This window comes from Lagopus leucura, unplaced genomic scaffold (genome assembly GCF_019238085.1).
Source record: "Lagopus leucura isolate 7727_CA_CO unplaced genomic scaffold, USGS_WTPT01 Super-Scaffold_100001, whole genome shotgun sequence".
NCBI classification, from domain to species: domain Eukaryota; kingdom Metazoa; phylum Chordata; class Aves; order Galliformes; family Phasianidae; genus Lagopus; species Lagopus leucura.
In genome coordinates, this window is record NW_024962262.1 from 102,068,293 (window position 1) to 102,087,511 (window position 19,219).

General features: G+C 37.4%; 1 protein-coding gene across 1 annotated transcript in view; it reads left to right on the plus strand.

Moving 5' to 3' along the window:
- MAN1A2 (mannosidase alpha class 1A member 2) overlaps window positions 1-19,219 on the plus strand; it is a 133,241-nt gene that overhangs the window by 100,819 nt on the left and 13,203 nt on the right. Inside the window, exons 9-11 of the mRNA XM_042867256.1 lie at window positions 3,112-3,227; window positions 9,662-9,881; window positions 16,874-17,046. Coding sequence (XP_042723190.1) covers window positions 3,112-3,227; window positions 9,662-9,881; window positions 16,874-17,046 — 509 coding nt within the window. The remainder of the gene's footprint in view (window positions 1-3,111; window positions 3,228-9,661; window positions 9,882-16,873; window positions 17,047-19,219) is intronic.

Below are 19,219 nucleotides of genomic sequence, written 5' to 3' on the forward strand. Positions count from 1 at the left end.
TCATTGTAAAATAGCTTTTTACACTAAAAAACTTTAAATGACATAGAGCTGATTACATAATTCTTATAGACCACATATGTGAAAAATTAGATCCATGTTCAAATTTGCAAAATACTTAAACTTTTTAAGCATAATACCTTCAAAGCCATCTAACTAAAGAGTAGTGCCAAGTCTCTATCACAAACTCTTTTATTCAAATCATGACCTCTGTGTTTTGTTCTCTGGATTGTCATGCAAGGTTAGGGCTGATTAAAAAACTTATAAGTATCTTATGTGCAAAACATGTTTATGAGTAAAACATTTTGAGCTGAGCTGAATTAAATGTCTGAGTCTGAGTTCTGGCTCAAAGAGCAGAAGAGATAACCACTGTGGACCACACAACAATAAGTTTTGGTAGGGAGCTATCTGTGTAGGACAGAATGATACGTGATGACCCAAATCTGCATTTGTGTTTTTAAAGGATCTTGAAATGCTTTGGCATTTCCATGCTAAATGAGAGAAGCTTGTCATGAAAAGTTGTTTAATTTTCAGTCATTTCTATTTATCATGCTTACATCCTCAGTGCAGCAAATTCTGCTTTGGCAGCTTCTTATTACCCTAGAAGATGACCTCAGGATGATATTGCCAGGAGTGCAGCTAACGCAGCTTGTAGGAATGGGAAAAATTGCTGCTCTTAAACATCATCTTTCCCTTTCCTGCTGCAGATGAGATGGCACAGAATGAGCTTGCCCTTTCTGACAGGTCTTCCCTGAGGTCCAGCTGTGAATGGCACCAGCTAGGAGTGGTGGAGGCTGGTGTTTAATCCAGGAAGGAGCTTTGAAAACAGATGGTAGTTGTGACGCTTGCAAAATGGCAATAAGCAAAGACCTGTTGCAGGGAGCTGAGGCACTCTGGAACTCCTCACTTTACAGTGTTTTTGTCTCTCTGCTTGAACGGGAGGAGAATCTGCACTTGAGAAACTTGCACAGCTCCGTGCTATGAACACACGAAGGTGGTGCAAAAGAGGCGGCTTTGGAGGTGGCTCTGTGCTGTGTCTCCTGATGCCACTGGCTCCTGCATTCCTTGTGCTTTTCAGCCAAGACAAGAAGGAATGTGGAGGAGGAGGAGAGCTGCTGGCCAGGACAGTTCTCAAATGACTGTCTGAAGAAGCAGGAGTGAAACAGGGAGCATTTCTTGTAATTGATTTTGGGAAGTCTCTTGGGACATGGATTTCCCACTTGAAGAAGGGATTGTTCTCCACTCATCTTCCTGTTCTTGTGCCCTGGATCCAGCTGGAGAGAAATGCTGCTCAGAGACAGTAGCAGCCCTGTTCTGACATCTGTGAGGGACACCTGGTGCACTAGCAGTGCTGGCAGCAGCTTTTGAAGTGGCAGAACTTGGCTGAAGAGGAGGCAGATGTAGTTTTATGCTGCATCTCATTTGAAGGCAGTCCCTTGAGTAGTGCTGAGAAGAGCTGTAACTTTCAAGTCCTGAGACGATTCGTTTATTTTACTCTGACAACCATGGACCCTTAGTTCTCCTGTCTCTGTGAGAGCGTAATCGTTCCTTGAAGGAGTAATTTCTGGTGCTTGGACCTGAGGAAGAAAATAACTCATTGCCTGAATGCCCTCTTACAGCTTAGAACTAGAAAACTGATTGTTTTTACTTAAATCACAGAATACTTGGGTATGAAAATCTCAGAGGTGCTGGGATGGAAAAAAAGGGGTATGAAATTATTTTCCCCAAACTCACAACCAAAACACGTGGGAAAGCTAACAGGCTTTCTGTTTGCCTCTACTTATGTTCAGAAATCCTTGAGTAATTAGCAAAGGAGTTGAAGGGCAGCAAGAAGAATTAGGTAAAAGCATCTACTTGCTCTGAATTTCTGCTTGTAACTCTGGAGACAAGGAAGCATGCAGGGCATAGCAGTCCTTGCAGTAAAAAATGGGAGAGCTCTAATTTTCTTTTACACCTTTATCCCAGAAAGTTTGTAAATAATATTGCTTTTCTGAGGAAGTTTGAAAGGAAATATTGCATCTTTATTTATGTATTTATTTTTCCCATACAGCGAAATGGGAATTGCATGATTATAACAACTGTGCATAGGGCAGTGGATTTCTGGCACTGTGACAAAGTCATTCTTAAATGTTTCCTCACTCGGTAGTGAGCAGACTAGAACTTGTGATACCAGCTGTTATACTGAAAATGAAGAGGCTATGTGCTGTTCTGCTTGGAAATGCTTATTAAATCTCAGAGATCATAACAGTTTTTGAATGAAGTGTGTGTACTGAGAGAGTGCTCACCTAGGTTGGAACAGGAGCTCCGAAACAGTGTCAGACCATCAGTAAGCTTCATGTGAGAAGGATGTATGATATCACCCAAACAGAAAACATAGGTACTTCTCAGGTTGTCTGTCAGCACAGAGTTGCATGTGACGCTACTTGTGAAAGGTCATCTCTGCAAGAATGGAAGAAGGTGACAAAAAGTTATCTGTGCATTAGGAGATCTAGGTTATGTGGTGCTGAATTCTAGTAGTCAGGCAGCCTTGCAGTGTAGCACATGATGTGGCTGCTCAAGCCTAGAGAAACAGAGAAGGGCTTGTGGTGTGCAAGGAGGAATTTAAATAAGAGCATTTACTTTGAGAAATTCATTAGTCTGTTAAGTAACTGTTCTGTTGGAAGTAAAAATCTCCTGGAAAATTAGATTCCTTTTAGTTCATGGTGATTTATAGCCAGCCTCATGGCCTAATTGCATCCTGGATACTGAGCTCTTACACTTTAGTATATATACACACATACACACATATAATATATACAACCCTAGCAGCAAAACAGTTAGGTGCTGTGGAATTAAGTAAAAGCTTTGGTTAAATTAAATTAAATTTGTGACGTAAGGTACAGTCTGTGTAGACAACAAGTAGTGGGCATGGAAAATTACCCTGCCTCCTATGAGTATTCAGATCTATGAAAAAAGTTGGAAGGGAATACATTACAGCCTTGTTCTAGTAAATAGGCTTAAAATAATGATAATTCTACAGTGATATATATTCAAATGTAAGCTTATGTTTTAAGTAAATGAAAGGTGTTATTATATAAGCTCTTCAATTTTTCTTTACCTCTTTTCTTCCTGCAGATCACACATCTGTGGGCGGGCTGGGAGACAGTTTTTATGAATATTTATTGAAAGCCTGGCTTATGTCAGACAAAACGGACACAGAAGCAAGAAAAATGTACGACGATGCCATTGAGGTGATTATAATTCATTGAGTTTTCCTGTATAGTAGAATTAAAAAGCATATTTAAAGATTGAAAAAGAGAAAAAAAAAACAAACAACATATAGGACTTGTTTTGATTATGTAAGCTTTTTCCCTGAGTAATTTAAAAAGTATTATTGTGAAATATATCTGATGCAAATTGCTGTGCTAAAAACGTCAGCTCATCCAAAGTGTTATACTGGAATAATCCAAAGAACATTTTATTGGAAATAACTATTAATGTAAGATGTACAAGGTGACCAAGTTTTTGTTTGTTTGGTTGGTTTTTAATCCCAGGTTCAGAGTAATTAAAAAAATTAAAAGTGCTGATTTGTTTTATTCTTCAAATTACATTCTAAAATGTTTAGATGTTATATTTGATATTTATCTTATAAAATACAATTCATACCTCTTCCTTGCTCTATCAATCTTTTGTAATATGGTCTTGTTTGTTTTCACAAATCAAGTAGTGCCAGCCCAAGGGGACCAGAGGCAGTTCTGGGGGATTTTGGGTAGGGACTTTTTTGTGATGCCTCTGAGCTTTATGATGCATGACTGTTCTTCCTCAATGTGCCCATACACAGGCGTCTTATTTTGTCGGGCTCACTTGTACCTATATATGTCCACGTACTTAAGCTACAGTTAAGAATACAGAGAATAATAGTTATAATAATATTATATAACTATAATAATATTATATAACTATTATATGATAATAATAGTTAATACAGGTAAGAAGAACAGAGAATGACAGTGAAGCTAGCTTCAGTTGAGTTAGCTGTGGTGCAAACAGCAGCAGGATTGTGTGATCTTGTCCACATGCAAATTGATACTTGCTGCCAAACCTATTCCAATCTCTGTGCATGTCGTGTTGCTTTCAACACAAGCCTTCAAAGCTCAGTTACAGTGCAGGCAGTTTTCTAAAGAAAAATCTCTGTTCTTAATGTTCTGAAAATTCACATTTTAAAAAATAAATGTAATGAAATTCCAGTTGCTTTGAAACTGTAATGTCTTATTTCAGACCTGAATTTCATCAGCTTTGGCTTTCAAGTACTTGAACTTTTTTACACTGTTTTAAAGGATTATCCTATTACGTAGCTGTTACCAACAAAACTATGAGGCAGGCCCTTCCGAAAGAGATGCATGATATCCTTCTATGTCACATTATAAAACAGTTCTTCCAGACTTTGAATAACTTCTTAAGCTCTAAGTACTTTCCAGTGTCTTTACTTCTGTGGAGACAAGAATTAGATATGTAGTTTCTGTAATGGTTCCGCTAATTCTAATAACTACCTGGTTTCTTCCTAGTTTCTCCTCTTCACCCAGCTCTTCACACAAGAGTTGTGTTTGCATTCTTAACCTTTGCATCCCACTCTCATCCATTTCCCAGTTGGTTATATTCTGAAGTTTGTTATAGTATTTTGATTTACTGCTCTCCTGCTGTGATTTACATTCCCAATTCCCTGATGTGTGACCTTATACTTATCTCTGTTAAAACACAATAGTTCAAGTGAAACCTATTTTATCACTTTTTTTGTATGACTTTATAGGGCTTTATCACTATCTATATCACTATCTATACCTCCATCACTTTTTGTGTCATTTGCAAGTTTTTTCACATGTTTTTCTTGCAGATTACTGGTAGAAATGCTGCCTGCCATTGAATAAAATCATCCTTTCAGAATCTTTATAGAAGGAGGATTTTTTACAATTTCTTTTGAACTGTTCTGGTAGCTTGGTTTAGCATTAAACGTGGAGGTTGGTGGCCCTGCATGTGGAAGGGGGGTTGGAGATTAATGATCCTTGAGGTCCCTTCCAACCCTGGCCATTCTGTGATTCTGTGATTCTATCAGTCCAGCTATTAATCCACTTTGTATGTGCTGCCTAGATTTTGTTTAGGACCAATGATTTGTACAATACCAAAGAAACTCCTAATATTTCTTAGTGATATCAGTATGCAATTGTCAATCAATCACTTATTTTTTCTAACTACATAACTAATTTTATATGGTTCTTTCGGTAACCTTTTAAAATACTGTTACATCATCAGTTATTTCTCAGTCTTTATGAATTTTGTTAGCTTTCCAGGGTTTGCATAAATCAGTGTTAGTAGCTCAAAGCAGTAGCTGAATTCTTTCAGAAGTTTTAGATGCAGATTTTTTTGTGTCCTCTGGGATTTAAAATGGCTGTTTAGCTTTTAACATCTGTTGTGGTTACTGTTTAAGTATTTTATTCTGGTGCTTAGATGCTGGACACTTGAAAATTAGAGAACATAAACTTTGATTCTCTTTGATGTATGTCCAGTCTCACAAATATTTTATGTGGGCTCTGTCTTTTTGAGACACAGCAAAGCAAATTTGGAACTAGAAAGGATAGTGTGCATAGGAGGGAGAAAGAGCCAAACTATTCCTGCTTCCTAAGTGATATGACCTGCATTGCATCAGAATGTTTTCTCTTTGGCTTTCTCTCAGCCAACCCCAGCAGTGCACATTTGAGTCCACATGAGCAATACTGATTTATACATTTTGGAATATCCTTTTGGATCAGACTTTGTAATTATTTCAAGTCCTACTCAATACTGAGAGAGACATGCAAGGAGTCAGAATGCAAAGAGACATGGAAAGAGTCAGGGTTTTGTCTTACATAATTAAATTTTGAATTTTGAATTAAAATCTCCAATTATTTTCAGAGCCAATTCCTTCACTCTTCTTTTACTGTTGCCTGTACTGTAGTTCTTCCTTCACAGATAACATTTCTTATTGTTTGTTTTTCAAAACATTGAGCCAACTTTTAGCGTCGTTTATGCAAACAAAAGGGGAAGGGTGTAAAATACATTCTTCCTACTCATAGTACAGGGTTGGAAATGTTCTCAGCACCCATCAGTCTAAAAGAGGGTATCTGTTCTGCCACACTGCACTCCCTTAGCTTATATAATGAAGAGTGTAGAAGATATAACACCACACCCTCCCTCTCAGGTCTTGCTGAGACATCCCATCCCTTGAGATACTGAGAGGAAGAAAGATGATAATCTCACATGTTTTTCAGGTGCTATGATTCCCAATCCATGTCATATAAAGTCTTAGCCAAGTCACCACATACTTCATAGCAGAAGTGTGAACAAATTCTGTTCTCCACAACCTCTACGTGCTCCTATAACATGAGTATAGCCTTCCACTGCAGAGTATGCATCTTTTCAGTGGCCTGCTGCGTAGATTCACAGAAATTGTGGAATTCATTGAGAATTTTTTGTGGTGATAAATGCTGAGGATGAACTTACTTGCATTCAGCATCATCATGTGGACTTTGTATGCAGCCTGGCTTAAAGTGCATTCTCCTCCTCACATTGGCTGGAGGTGCGGAAGCTTCCTTTTGATCTGTTCGCTTTGACTGCTCTAAGCTGCTAGATTCACATTGATCTACGCTCTTTGTTATTGCACAGCATCAGATACCCAAAAGAAGAATCCAGCAGTGTGTTCAGCTATCAACAACATAGCAAGTTCTGTTCCAAGACAGCCCAGAGAATGCAGGTTTTTTGCTATAATAGAGTCACGTACAGTAGGAACATCAGAGAACATTCAGTGTTTACATCTGAGATAATTGTTTTTGTCGTTTCACAGGTGAAAGAGAACCTATTTACAACAGTTAATCTCACGTCTCTGGTGTAAATAAGTGTTTTCCTTGGAAGCTTAAGTACACATGTCCACTCTAGAGCATATGTGCTCATTGTGGTCAGGCTGGATGCCATTGCCTTGCAGTACCTACAGGAGTTTTCTGTGGCCCTGGCCATCCAGCCAAGGGTACAAATGTCAGATCTCTTCCAACCTTCTCAAACTTTTCTAATCCAATAGGATCAGTACTCCTGCAATGCCCAGGTGTTCATTTTTAATTTCTATAAATATTAGTTGTCCTTTTTAGGTTGTTGAATAGTGCAGTATTTTGAGAGGATTATATTTATTTTCTTGTTGAAAGTGCTTGTTTTGCTACTCTGAAGATGGTACTTCATTATTAGCTAGCTAATATATAACTAGTATAAACTCTTCTAAGCTCTCTTGTTCACTTAAGAAAACAGTGTCTTCCTCAAAAAATGGTGCCTCAAGTTTTATGTACTATATGATCATAGAAGTCCTATCATCATCTCCCCTACATCATTTTTGCCACAATCTTGTGCCTCGGTCCAGGAAAATTGAATCAGTGCAGCTATAGCTATACATCTTAGCATCGTCTTAAGCACCTCCCATCTTTCCTGTGCCAATACTTTCAGGACAGGTGAGGTTTTTTAACAGTTAACTGCACCAGGCATTCTGGCAGTAGAAGCTACAATAGTGTAGCAGTCCTCAATACCAATTTGCATGATTGTTGCACTTTGCAGCCATCAGTTCCTCCTCAGTCACTTATTTCTGCGTTCTTTTCACTGGATCCTGCCATGAGCACAAAATTCAGATCTGTCAGTAGTATTAGGGAAGAAATGAACCCAAGATGACTGCAGATCAGCATTTTTCTTTCATTACTTTCAGAATACATGGACTCAGCAGAGGATAGTAGAGGAATTTTACCATCCAAATGATAAGGACCAAGTAAGACGTGGAGCACTGCTGTATTATTATACTGTCATCTCCCTGTAATCCACTGCTTTTATCTAGTGCATACACTTCAGACACATAGGGACTACGAGAGCTGTGTTGGCAGCATAGCTGAGGTAGATTCCCAGCATTCTCACAATTGGGAAAAGTTGCCGCTAGCATTGCAGAATCTCAAGACAAGAACCTGCTCAGAAAACGAAACAAAACAAAACAAAAAAAACATGTACAGCTGTTTCCAATTACTATTTATTTATATAATTATCTTTCCTGAATGAGGCTCCTAACCTTGGAATTCTGTCCTTTATGATAATAACTTCAAGAATTCTTTTTGGTTTTTTTTTGGCTGCTGGTGGTTGTTGTTTGTTTGCTTTAAAAAGCCATTGGGAAATTGTTGAAGAAAACATTGGAAGACTGTCAGACATTGTTTCAGTACCTGGATAGTCCAAATAATGCTGAGTTGAATAAAGCTGCTTTAGCAGCCCTATGGTACTTCAACAACATTAAAATAAATAAATAAAAGTTAACTTGGAGTATCTATTTTCACAGCTATTTCACAGTTTACTTTAAAATCTGAATTATAAGATGTTAACTGATTAATCCATGTATTTGTTACCTGAGTCATGGTAACAGCAAGCAGTAAATACTAGTGATACTACTGTGTGCAGCAGACATGACCTCCATGTCCAGCGTAATCCCTGTAGTTATTAAATGCAACATTCTCTTTCTGTGTGGTTTCAGTATATCTCAGCACCTTTGGGCTGTATTATATTGTAGGCATCAGAAAAGCAGCAGAGAGGAGTAATGATTCACTTCTATAATAGATCTTGAAAATGAGGAGGAGAGTAATAAATGCCTTTTTTATGTCACTTTAATCCTTTGACTCTAATAAGCATTAGAGTATTCTGACCAGAGCTTCCATGCACTTTCGAGGAAGTTGTGAGCCTATCAGATTGTTACAAAAGAGATTTTTAGAAAAAAGGTAGAAATAACGTCTCTGTGACAAAGAAGGTATTTATGATGGACTCAAACTGTAACAACATTCTAGTTACAGAACAAGAACTATATAATGCTAAAGAGAGTCAGTACTGCAATAGATGATGGAGGTTATCATTGTCTTTGAAAGAGGCTAAAGTAAATACTTTTTTTTTCCATGTAGTTAGCAAACTTTCCATGGAATTTGCAAACTTTGGCAAGTTACATCAGCTCTTTTCCAAACGGTGTCAAAAGAGTGCCATTTATAAATCACAGGCAAGAATATACACAGGTACAAAAGTGCAAAAGAACAAGCAGCTGTTGCTTTACCTACTTCTATAGTGCTTCTTTGTGAACAGCTGCACAAACCCTCACCCATTCTTTGACCACGTGCAGTCAAAAAGCTGCTGTGCAGAGGCTAAAAGGAAGCTGGAGCATTCTTTTCAGTTTCTGTTGAAGGCTGACTAGGAGTACAGGTGCTGCATTTACATACATTGCTGACAGAAAATATCCAGCAGATTTGTGTGAATACACACAAACTATATGGTAGAACAGATATTTACTTCTCATAGGCAACAAGTAGATGAGCAGTCAGGTGAACCATAGAATGTGTTTAATTTTCACATAAAATTGTTATGTCACCTGTGTTGTGACTTTCCTGTGACGTCTCATAAACGTAATTTAGTAAGTAGGGTATTTTTTGCATTCACTGAAATTATATTCTTAAAACTGTTTGTTCATGTGATGCTCAAAAGTATGTTTGATAAAAGGAAAATGTTTTTGTTTTGAAAACAGTATTTTATTCTTTTAAGAAGTGTTAGTATGTAAAATTTGCATTCAAAGCAGTATTTGAAAGTTCTTTTATTCTTCTTGTAGGCCATAGAAAAACACCTCATTAGAAAGTCCAATGGAGGACTGACCTTCATTGGAGAGTGGAAGAATGGACACCTTGAGAGAAAGATGGGCCATTTGACCTGTTTTGCAGGAGGAATGTTTGCCCTTGGAGCAGATGGTTCCCGAGATGACAAAGCTGGACATTACTTGCAACTTGGAGCTGAAATTGCACATACTTGTCATGAGTCATATGACAGAACAAGTAAGATACATTGCTAGTTATTTCAGTAGCTGAATATAGAAATTGTTGAAATTATTTCTAAGAGTTGTTACTGACTTATTCCTTTTCTAGTATGCGCTGTTTTTATACCAGTGTAATTGTCTTAATGTCAATTGTATTTACTTCTCATCTCCATCATGGTGAGTAAATGTGAAATCTTCCTGTATGTTTGCCCCTATTTTTGCATCACTTGTCAACAATATGCAATGTGGGTGCAGGGATGAAGGAAGTTTTTCATTTCATATATATTATTCTTACAGTTCTGTAGAGTGAGAAATTTGTGAAAGCAATTTCAACTGATTTTAGTAATAATACATTCTAGCTAAGTACAATTAGAGTAGAGTGGATGGAGATAACTGTGCAAATTGTGAGATGATCAAAGACCTGGCTAATAACAAAGCAGTTGGGCAGGAAATTTCTCAAGTTAGTCTTTTGGATCATGTTCTCTTTTTTTTTTTTGTCTTTAAAGTGACCTTGATGCATGAAGTTGGAGTGTGCTATTTACACTTACTATGGGTATAAAATCGAAAGACAATTAAAACTCAGGAGTCTTAGAATAATAAACAGGAAGACCTTGACTGGACTGTCAGAAGGAAGAAGTTAATAGAAAAAAGACCAGGAGCTCTTTCTGTAAATTGGGAGTTGAAAAATGCTAGTGAAGCCTTAGCCTGCATCAGGTGAAGAATTTTCAACAGAGATAAGAGAATATTAACACTGCCTTAGAAGACATGTATAATTTGTCATCCAGAATACTCTGTACAAACCTGATTCTGAAGCAGAAGGAACGCAGAGAAGGACCAACAAAATGATGAGAGTGACAAACCTCTTATCTTACAGTAAGAAAAGAAGTTGGCCTGCTTAGATGAGAAAAGTAATATCCAAGAAAATAATAGATTTGTTGTCATATCAGTGGATAAACACTAAAAAGAAATAAGCTATTTTAAGCTAAAAGTAACACAGCTGCATAAAGAGCAAGAATTTATATGCTTGCTGTGAATAAATATAGCCTAGAAATTGAAAATGTGGCTATCTGAGAAGTGAGCTTCTAAAATAATGTCCTTGTAGAAGTGATGGGAACTACTCGTAGCAGTTTTAAGATGAGAATTCGTGTATTTATTCCCAAGGATTACATAGTGTTGTTATAATGTTGCCTTCAAAAAACAAACAAACAAAAAAACACAGAAAAACCCCAAGGATGCTAAGGAAAAAGATAGGAGATAATATTGCAGGTGTTGTTGCTTTTTGAAAACTTGCATTAAAATTTTTAAATCAGACACTTAAGAATTGATAATGCTAAATTTACAGCTGCAAGTGCTGCCCTTGTTTTTCTGTGTTTTTTTTTTTTTTTTCCTTCAGATTTTTATTCTGTACCCTAAGTAAGTCAGAAGACAGAGGGATAAAACTTTTGGTTACATATTTAATGACTGTGTAAGAACACATGCAAGGAATAAACTGAAAGTTGTACAAACAGCTGTGAATTTGCGGTGTCCTAGTTTTCTTTTGTTCAGTCCTACAGTCTCAGTAGTTTTTCTGCCCTGATTTTTCTGAGAAAATAATGATCTGCTATGTGTGAAATGTCAACAACTTCTTAACGCTTTAACAGCAGAATTTAGACATAATTGTACATAGTAATGTGAGAACTAACTGGTTACAGAAAAAGACTCTCTTTTGGAGGACAGATAGTTGTCCTCATTCAGCTGATAGATTTACTTTTGAGTCAGCATAGGCAAAAGCATCTCTTTCCTATAGACTTGGGAGAGCTTTTGCCCCATTTGGTGTCCTAGAGGAGACAGCAAGGCTCTGAGGCTGTGTACTGAGGACAGAGCTTTCTTCTTTGGGTAGACCAGAACTCTCCTTTCCCTTGTTTTCCTAGCATTACTCATAATAAACAGAAGTATGTGCCTGGTCTTATAATATTTTAGTGTTGAGATACTACGTTATGAAGCAGCCTAAGTTTATGTAAGGGGCAAGTATGAAAAGAACTGCTGTTCCAAGATCCAGTCTTAGCAAAATCAAAGCAGAATGTCAAAGAACAAAAGCACTTACAGAAAAGAAGGACATTATATTGCCAACTGTCAGTATCCTATTGTGCTTATGGCAGGTATAAAAGCAAGCTTAGAAAAAAGAAAATTCAATACTACAGATGGCATCAGGCAAGCAAAATTCTGTATTTTCTGCAATCTGTCTTTATGGTAGAATTATCATATCATGAAATTCCATCTCCTGAAATTCTGTTTTGAAATCATGCTTTCCATATTTTACAGAAATAAACAGGAGATTCTTGATCGCATAACAAGTGATTTAGTGCCAAGATTTCTGTGTAGTATTATTTCAGATAGATTCCACTGGAGCAGTTTTTGGTCTGAGCAGATTTTACCACTGCAATAGTAAGTAAAATGCAGTGACAGCACATCCGCTTATTTAGCACTGAAGTGATTTTATGAGCCTTCTTACTTACTGGAATATTTTAAGACAGTAATAGTATCCTCTCAAGCTGCTTTTCCCCTCTCATACTTACTCTGTATCTTCAGGCAAATTCTGTCACCCTGTGTGAGACAAAGTATTTGTCATGTCTTCATCCTTCTTTAACAAAACAGGGTAATATATCCCTTATTCTTAATTTACTTCTGCCTCTATTCTTATTTACTTGCCTTTGGAACTGAAGTTATCACAACTGATGTGAGAATCACCCAGACTTTCATCATTTCTAAGACCATCCCTATGGTCCCTTGGATTCATTTGTTCCTGTTGATGGCTTCTAAAGACCCTTGAGGTGAGAAAGGCCATTTTGAAGCCCCCTCCATTCTCTTGTTTACCTCTTGACTTCAAGCATTCTGTTGCTAGCCAGTTTTTTTCTTTCTCAGCAGCAGATCTTCTTGGTATTTAGGAGTTCTTGCTCCTTCAGTGCAGGCATGTAAGGCCATGGTCTCCCAGCTGTGACAGGTGGAAGAGTATCTTGTGTTGCAAGAATCCCACACACCGTAGCTGGTCTACAATGCTCCCCAATGTACTCTAACTTATTCTCCAACTGAAATACTTTGTCTTGCATCCCTAAACTTATGATAAAAAGGTGTATGGTTTACCATTAGTCATTTGGAGAAGATTGAGGACCACCCTGTAGATAATAAAGCATCCTGATTTTTCACCTTTTTACTGATGAAGAAAACTGAATTTCTTTCCATTTTGGCAACAGTGATCACTTTCCAGTGTAACCAGAAAAAGTTGCCACATGATCACAGTTTTGAACAGTGATACATACTGACTGACTTGCCTTAGAGATAGCCTCACTGGAACAAGAGCTTTCTCCTGATGTTTTGAGTGTTCAGTCCCCTAGATTGTGTTGTAGTGATCCCATGCAGAATTTTTGGATGCTTACAGTGAATTACTGAGGCTTGCTGAAGATTTTAGAACTTTTTTTTTTTTTTTAACTTGATAGGAAGTGTAACACAAGGACACCATCAGCTTTGGGACAGACTGTTGCTGGTGTCTGCCAAGTCTCCCAACCTCTAAATAAGACCAACCTCAGATCTGTGAAGCTGCCTTAGAGAGTCCACAGCCTACTGCACCTACAAGTCCTGCTGGATAAAGCAAAGAAATTCAGTCTCAGGCTATGAGACCTCTGTCTCTCTGCATAACACCAACAATTGGTGGTTGCTGCTGCTTTAGTCAGTATAAGTCAGTGTGAAGATGCATAGCTTTTTCACAGCATCACATGTGGAGGAAGGATGTAACTCCATTTTGAACTTATAAGATCTGTGCGTTCATATGTAATCTCAGTTCAGATTTGCAATGCTGGGGAACATCCCACCTCTACAGAGAGGAGGACTAATGTCTCTTAAATTTAAGAATGCCTTATTTCATATTTCAATCAAAAATTATAGTAGAATTGGTAGGCCAATTCCAGTTCAAAAGTCAGTTGTTTGGTCTCCGTATAGATCTCATTTCCATAAGGTGTCTGGCCATCGTATTCACCCAAGTTAGTGAAAGTATTTGTTTTTATTACCCTGGAGACTGATTAACTGAAAACATGTTAATCATTACCATCAAGTTAGCTTTGAACAGTTAAACTACATTGCCATCTTGCAGTTTTTTAGGAGCAAATCTGAAATGACTAGCAGACTTACCTCTTTGGAAAAATTTGCTCTTTGCATGCTGTTTTCTCAAGTTGTTTTTGAAGTCTCATTGTTCAAATATAAGGTGGTCTGTTTACCTGATGGTCTTCTATTACATTGCTTGTTACAAGTTTTGCCTTAATCCTTCATGGTGTTACTCCATCATTTGTATTCCCTTTCTGATCAGATTGCATTCTTTCAGCAATAAGTTATCCATTTCATCTCTTATGATGCTGTCTGTGGCATAGTGCTGATTAGTACAGAGAAGTGGAAAGTCCTGCAACTTTTCCTGTTGTATTTCAATCAGCATTATGTCCCAATGACAGTTAGCATTTACATTCATGTGGACAGTAATGGGTTTATGTTGGGACATAGTCATTCTGATAAACTGATTCACCTCTCTTCTCCAAGACTTTCAGACTCCTGAGTTGTAGGCTGGAAAAGTGACTGAGTATATCCTGAGGAGCTCAGGCTCTTTCTAGGGTCTTTGAAAATCCCTGTAGATTCTATTCAAGGTGATGCTCAACCTAGCAATCCCTGTGAGTTGTCTTTCTGATTCACTGGAAGAAGCTGATGGCCTTTGGAAGATGAAGGTGGAGTATACAGGCATGATTCTGATCTGTCTCTGAGCCATGGAGTAGTGCTACCTGAGTCCACGTTCTCTGGGCATATATATTCCACACATACTTTGGCTTCATACCTGATCTGCTTTTTTTCTTTACCATAAGCTGTTGATAGATTATTGCTGCAGTCATCATAAATCTCCCATCCTTTGGTAGAAGATTTCAAGATTTTTCTGTAGTTGGGTGTGCTGTCAAGAAGGCTGAGAGAACTAAAGATGCAAGTTGTGCTTTGATCTGTATGCCAGTGTATTGGCTGAGCAGAAGAGGTCATAATGCTGTCAGTGGGCTTTGACAAGGCTAAAAGTTTTGTGTTCTTGTGGTGCAAGGTTTGCCAGGGTTTATGTTTGTGTGTGGACTGCACGCCTGGAAGTATTATGGTTACTGGGGAACTCTTTTTTAAATGCTTAACATATACACCATCAAATGACGTGGCAGTGGCATAAAACAGCTAGTAATGTGAAATCCATAAATGATAATGAAAAAAGATGCCGAACAAAACTGAAAGAATAAAAATACCACTAACAAGTTAAAATGAATAATTTGCTTTTGCAGGTGTTGTAGAGATTGAATTAGTAAGCAAGATTATCTATATAGCTCATTGTATGTGATGTTTTATAGCACATGGTATTCTAAGTAAAATACACTACTCTTTATGTGTAAGTTTTTTCCCATTCATTAGCTGAATTAAAGTTTTGTCTACAGAGAGATTATATTTTGATGAAGTTTTTTGTGCATCTTTGAAGTTAACGATGGAAACTATCTCCAGAATCTGGGTATGGCATTAGCTGTTATTTTAAGTATGGTAACTCCAGTGCAAAATAAGTCAGATAAATAGGACAAATGGGCAGATATCATTATTCATTCTCTTTGAGAGATGGTGACCAGTGACAGTATGTTTAATATGTAATTCTACTTATAATACATGTATAAAATTTTATTTTATATTTTAGTGTGTATGTATATTTATATATAGAATATACACGTATATAAATGTTCAGGAAAGAGCATGAACAGTATGCACACTGATGGCAACTGAGAAAAGGCTATCGGGGGTAGCTGTAATGACAGAAAGCTGAAAAATTGCACCAGCATCTTATGAGGTTGACTTATTGAGTAACAACTGAGTTGATTAAGTCCAGCATAGTTAAATGTAAAGTAAGGCATCTATGAAAAAATAATTTCAGATCTCACATATAAGATGGTGAGCTCTTAACTGACAACATTATGAAAATGCCAACTCTGTGTATTGATCAGGAAGAACAAACTGAGAAGAAACAAAAGAGAGAACATTATTATGTAGCTATATTAATCTTGCCGGTACATTTAGTTCAAACTAGTCTACACATTTCAATAACACTGTAGTTGGGTTGGAAGAGTTGCAGATAGCCCTGGGAGGAAAATTAAAGGTACAGAATAATTTCCATTAAAGGAACAACTGAATCAGATAGGATTCTTTCATATGGAAAATAAATGTTTTATGAAATGACAGATTTGCAAAATCACCAGGGGATTGGAAACGTTGGGTGAGAATCAGTTGTTCACTCTCTTCTCCAGCAGGAGAGCTAGGGACTATTGAATAGATCTAGTATCAACCAAGCTGAAAATAGACCTCAAGCTGCTGTCACTGTGCCGTTACGTCTTCCTTTAAGGGCAGAAGCAGCAAATCCCTTTGTTTAGAGATTTATTTTCAGATGTGGCTAAGTTTCCATTGACTAGTTGTAAACATTTTACTAGAGGATTCCCTTAGGAAGCACATGAGCTTTGGTGGCCTGACAGCACTACTCTAAACCAAGAGTTTGAATGAGATAGCTTATTTGGGGTGGTGACATCTGTTTTTGTTGTAAGATCTTTTCCAGCTGTGCTGGGTAGGATGAAAAGGCAGTAAAATAGCTGTTGACACTTCTGTTTCTTTTGCTGTTCAAGAATTGATATCAGTCACTTCAATTTTATCCCATAATTGAATATATTAATGTGTTCGTATTCTTTGTGTTTCATTAGTTTTCAAGAGGATTACTGTATTCCTGTAAAGATAGGTAGTTTTCTCCAGGACTTGGATAAGTTCATAAGAAAAGTCCTCAACAATAGGAAATATTTATGAGACTGCTTGAAGATGAGCTAATTCCTGCTTCTCTCACATGCTTGGGATGTAGTAGCCTGATAACCACCCTTCCTCCTATAGTTTGTCAGGAGTAAAAATGTTCCTTTTTTTTAATTTTTTTTTTTCTCTTTTGCTCTGCAGCATTAAAGCTGGGTCCAGAAGCATTCAAATTTGATGGTGGTGTAGAGGCAGTGGCAGTGCGTCAGAATGAGAAGTATTACATCCTAAGACCAGAGGTGATTGAGACCTACTGGTATATGTGGAGATTCACACACGATCCCAAGTACAGGCAGTGGGGCTGGGAGGCAACACAGGTAACTATTTATTATCTGTCAGCAAATTAATTCCACTTATTTTCCTTTTGTAGCTGAAACACTTCAAATAATTTATTTTCACAAGTCTCAGTAAACTGGCAAATATATGGAAGTGTGTGTTGTTATTCCTGGTTGGTTTTTTTTTGTTTCTTGTTTTTTGTTTTTTCCGACTACTGAAACAAACAGTAGAAAGGCACGTTCAGCATTGTACAGCTGGTGAGCTTCAGGCTTGGAATACAAGTTGCTGGTCATGACTCCTGTAGTCAGTGATCCTCAGCCCTCAAGAGAAGTAATTTATACTGGGAAACAAAAATGTATTATAAATAACTGTTAAATATGTATTAGCGCTTGTTTACTTTAAAAGACACTGCTGTTCTTAATATTTCTTCTTGGTCTACTGTTAAAACTCAGATGAACTGTAGACTGGATAGCATGTAAACATGTGGGTTGGTATCATGGGTTTTTCTTTTCATACTTGTCTAAATGGAAGGAAATCAGATTGCCAATCATGTTTTATTACTCAATTATAGTGAAAAAATCCAGCATTACAAGAAGCAGACCATGAAGGAAAGTGAATAAGCAGTAATACCTAAGGCAGAACTTAAACATTTTTGCAAAGGTGTTTTAGAGATTGTTACTTCCTTTATGGATGCTTTGCTGGATTTGAATCTGATCATTATATATCCGAACCAAATTCCTGAGTGTGAAAATGTTCTTGAGTCTTTCTCATTGGAAATGCTTGCACTGGTCTATGAAAGCACAGAGCTTTATACTAAAAATTTGAATCTCTGTGTTTGTGGCCTTCTCTCATTCATCCATCGTATGTAGATGTCTGATAGTTATTGATTGTAGGCTGGTCATATGAGTAACAAGACATCATTTTCATATGACAATATACTATTCTAATTGTAAAAATTATTTATAACCTTGGAAAGATTTCTCACTTTGTATGCTTTCCTGGAGCTGAACAGAGATCCTTTTCTGATCTCTTATTTCTCACTGCTACCACCTGCTGGTCTATCCCGGGGTCATGCAAAACTATATTGCTTTCCCAGCAGTTTTCTGGTTCTCTTCAAGATCTGAGCAGCCAGTAGGCCACTACAGCTCCTCCACTTTGTTGCTATAGCTCCAGAAGTCTTTGGAAACATACCTCAAAGCCATTTTCTAACATTAGAATAAACATTCAAGGTAACAAGATGCTAATTTACTGTAGCTGGGCAGATAAGATGAAGAAAGAGCCAGGGAAGAGAGGATTCAAGAGAGGATTCAGAACCAGTTTAGCAAGAGAAGGAAGAGATCCAGAAAAAAGTACTTGAAGCTAATGCTGATCTGTTGAGAAGGCAGGTTCAGGGTATTTAGCTTGGCTCATATATATGCTTTCCTCAATTCAGTTCAAATAACGTAGAAGAATCTTAGTATTTTAAAACAATGCCTTAGTCTTGGTTAGGTTTTGCCTTGTAGACTGTTTGGTTATAACCAGCATCATATTATTCTGCACAGAGGTCCCATGTACATCACATTTTTATTCTGAAATTCATTGTCACTATCTCTAAAATATGTCATATCAGCATCAACACTAAGCGATATCTTCTCTGCTGCCTGAGCTATAAATGTGTCTAATATGACAAAGAAATGGATTAGTAACCTACCCCTTGCTAGTGTGTATGCAACAAATGCCTGCTGATCTAACACCAGCTCTTGTCAGAAGCTGTGGCTCTGTGATCCAAGATGAGATCCAAGATGAGACTTGTGTAGTAAGTTAAAGAATATACGAATACAAAATTTTTCAAGACAGGATCTGTCTTTATAGTACAGCGCAGAGCTTTTATTACACTTTCTCCATCTTGTTCTCATATTTTCGTTCCTACTAATGCTTTCAAACAAAACCCCTTCTTCTTCCTCTGTCTCCAGATTTCTGTATGTGTAGGGTAGGAATTTATTTTATCTTAAGGCATCTGCATTGAAGTTGTGTAAATCAAGCACTCATGGTGTATCTTCCTCTGTCCCTATAGAATGCCTTTTTCTGCTTACTTCCTCAGTAGTTTTTTTATCTGATATAACTGTAGAATGTTTCTGAACTCTTCATAAATGTTTTTGTCTACCTCTCCCTCCCACACTTAGTTTTTCTTTCCCTCACCATAATACTAACAGAGGAGCTTGGGAAGTTTTCTGC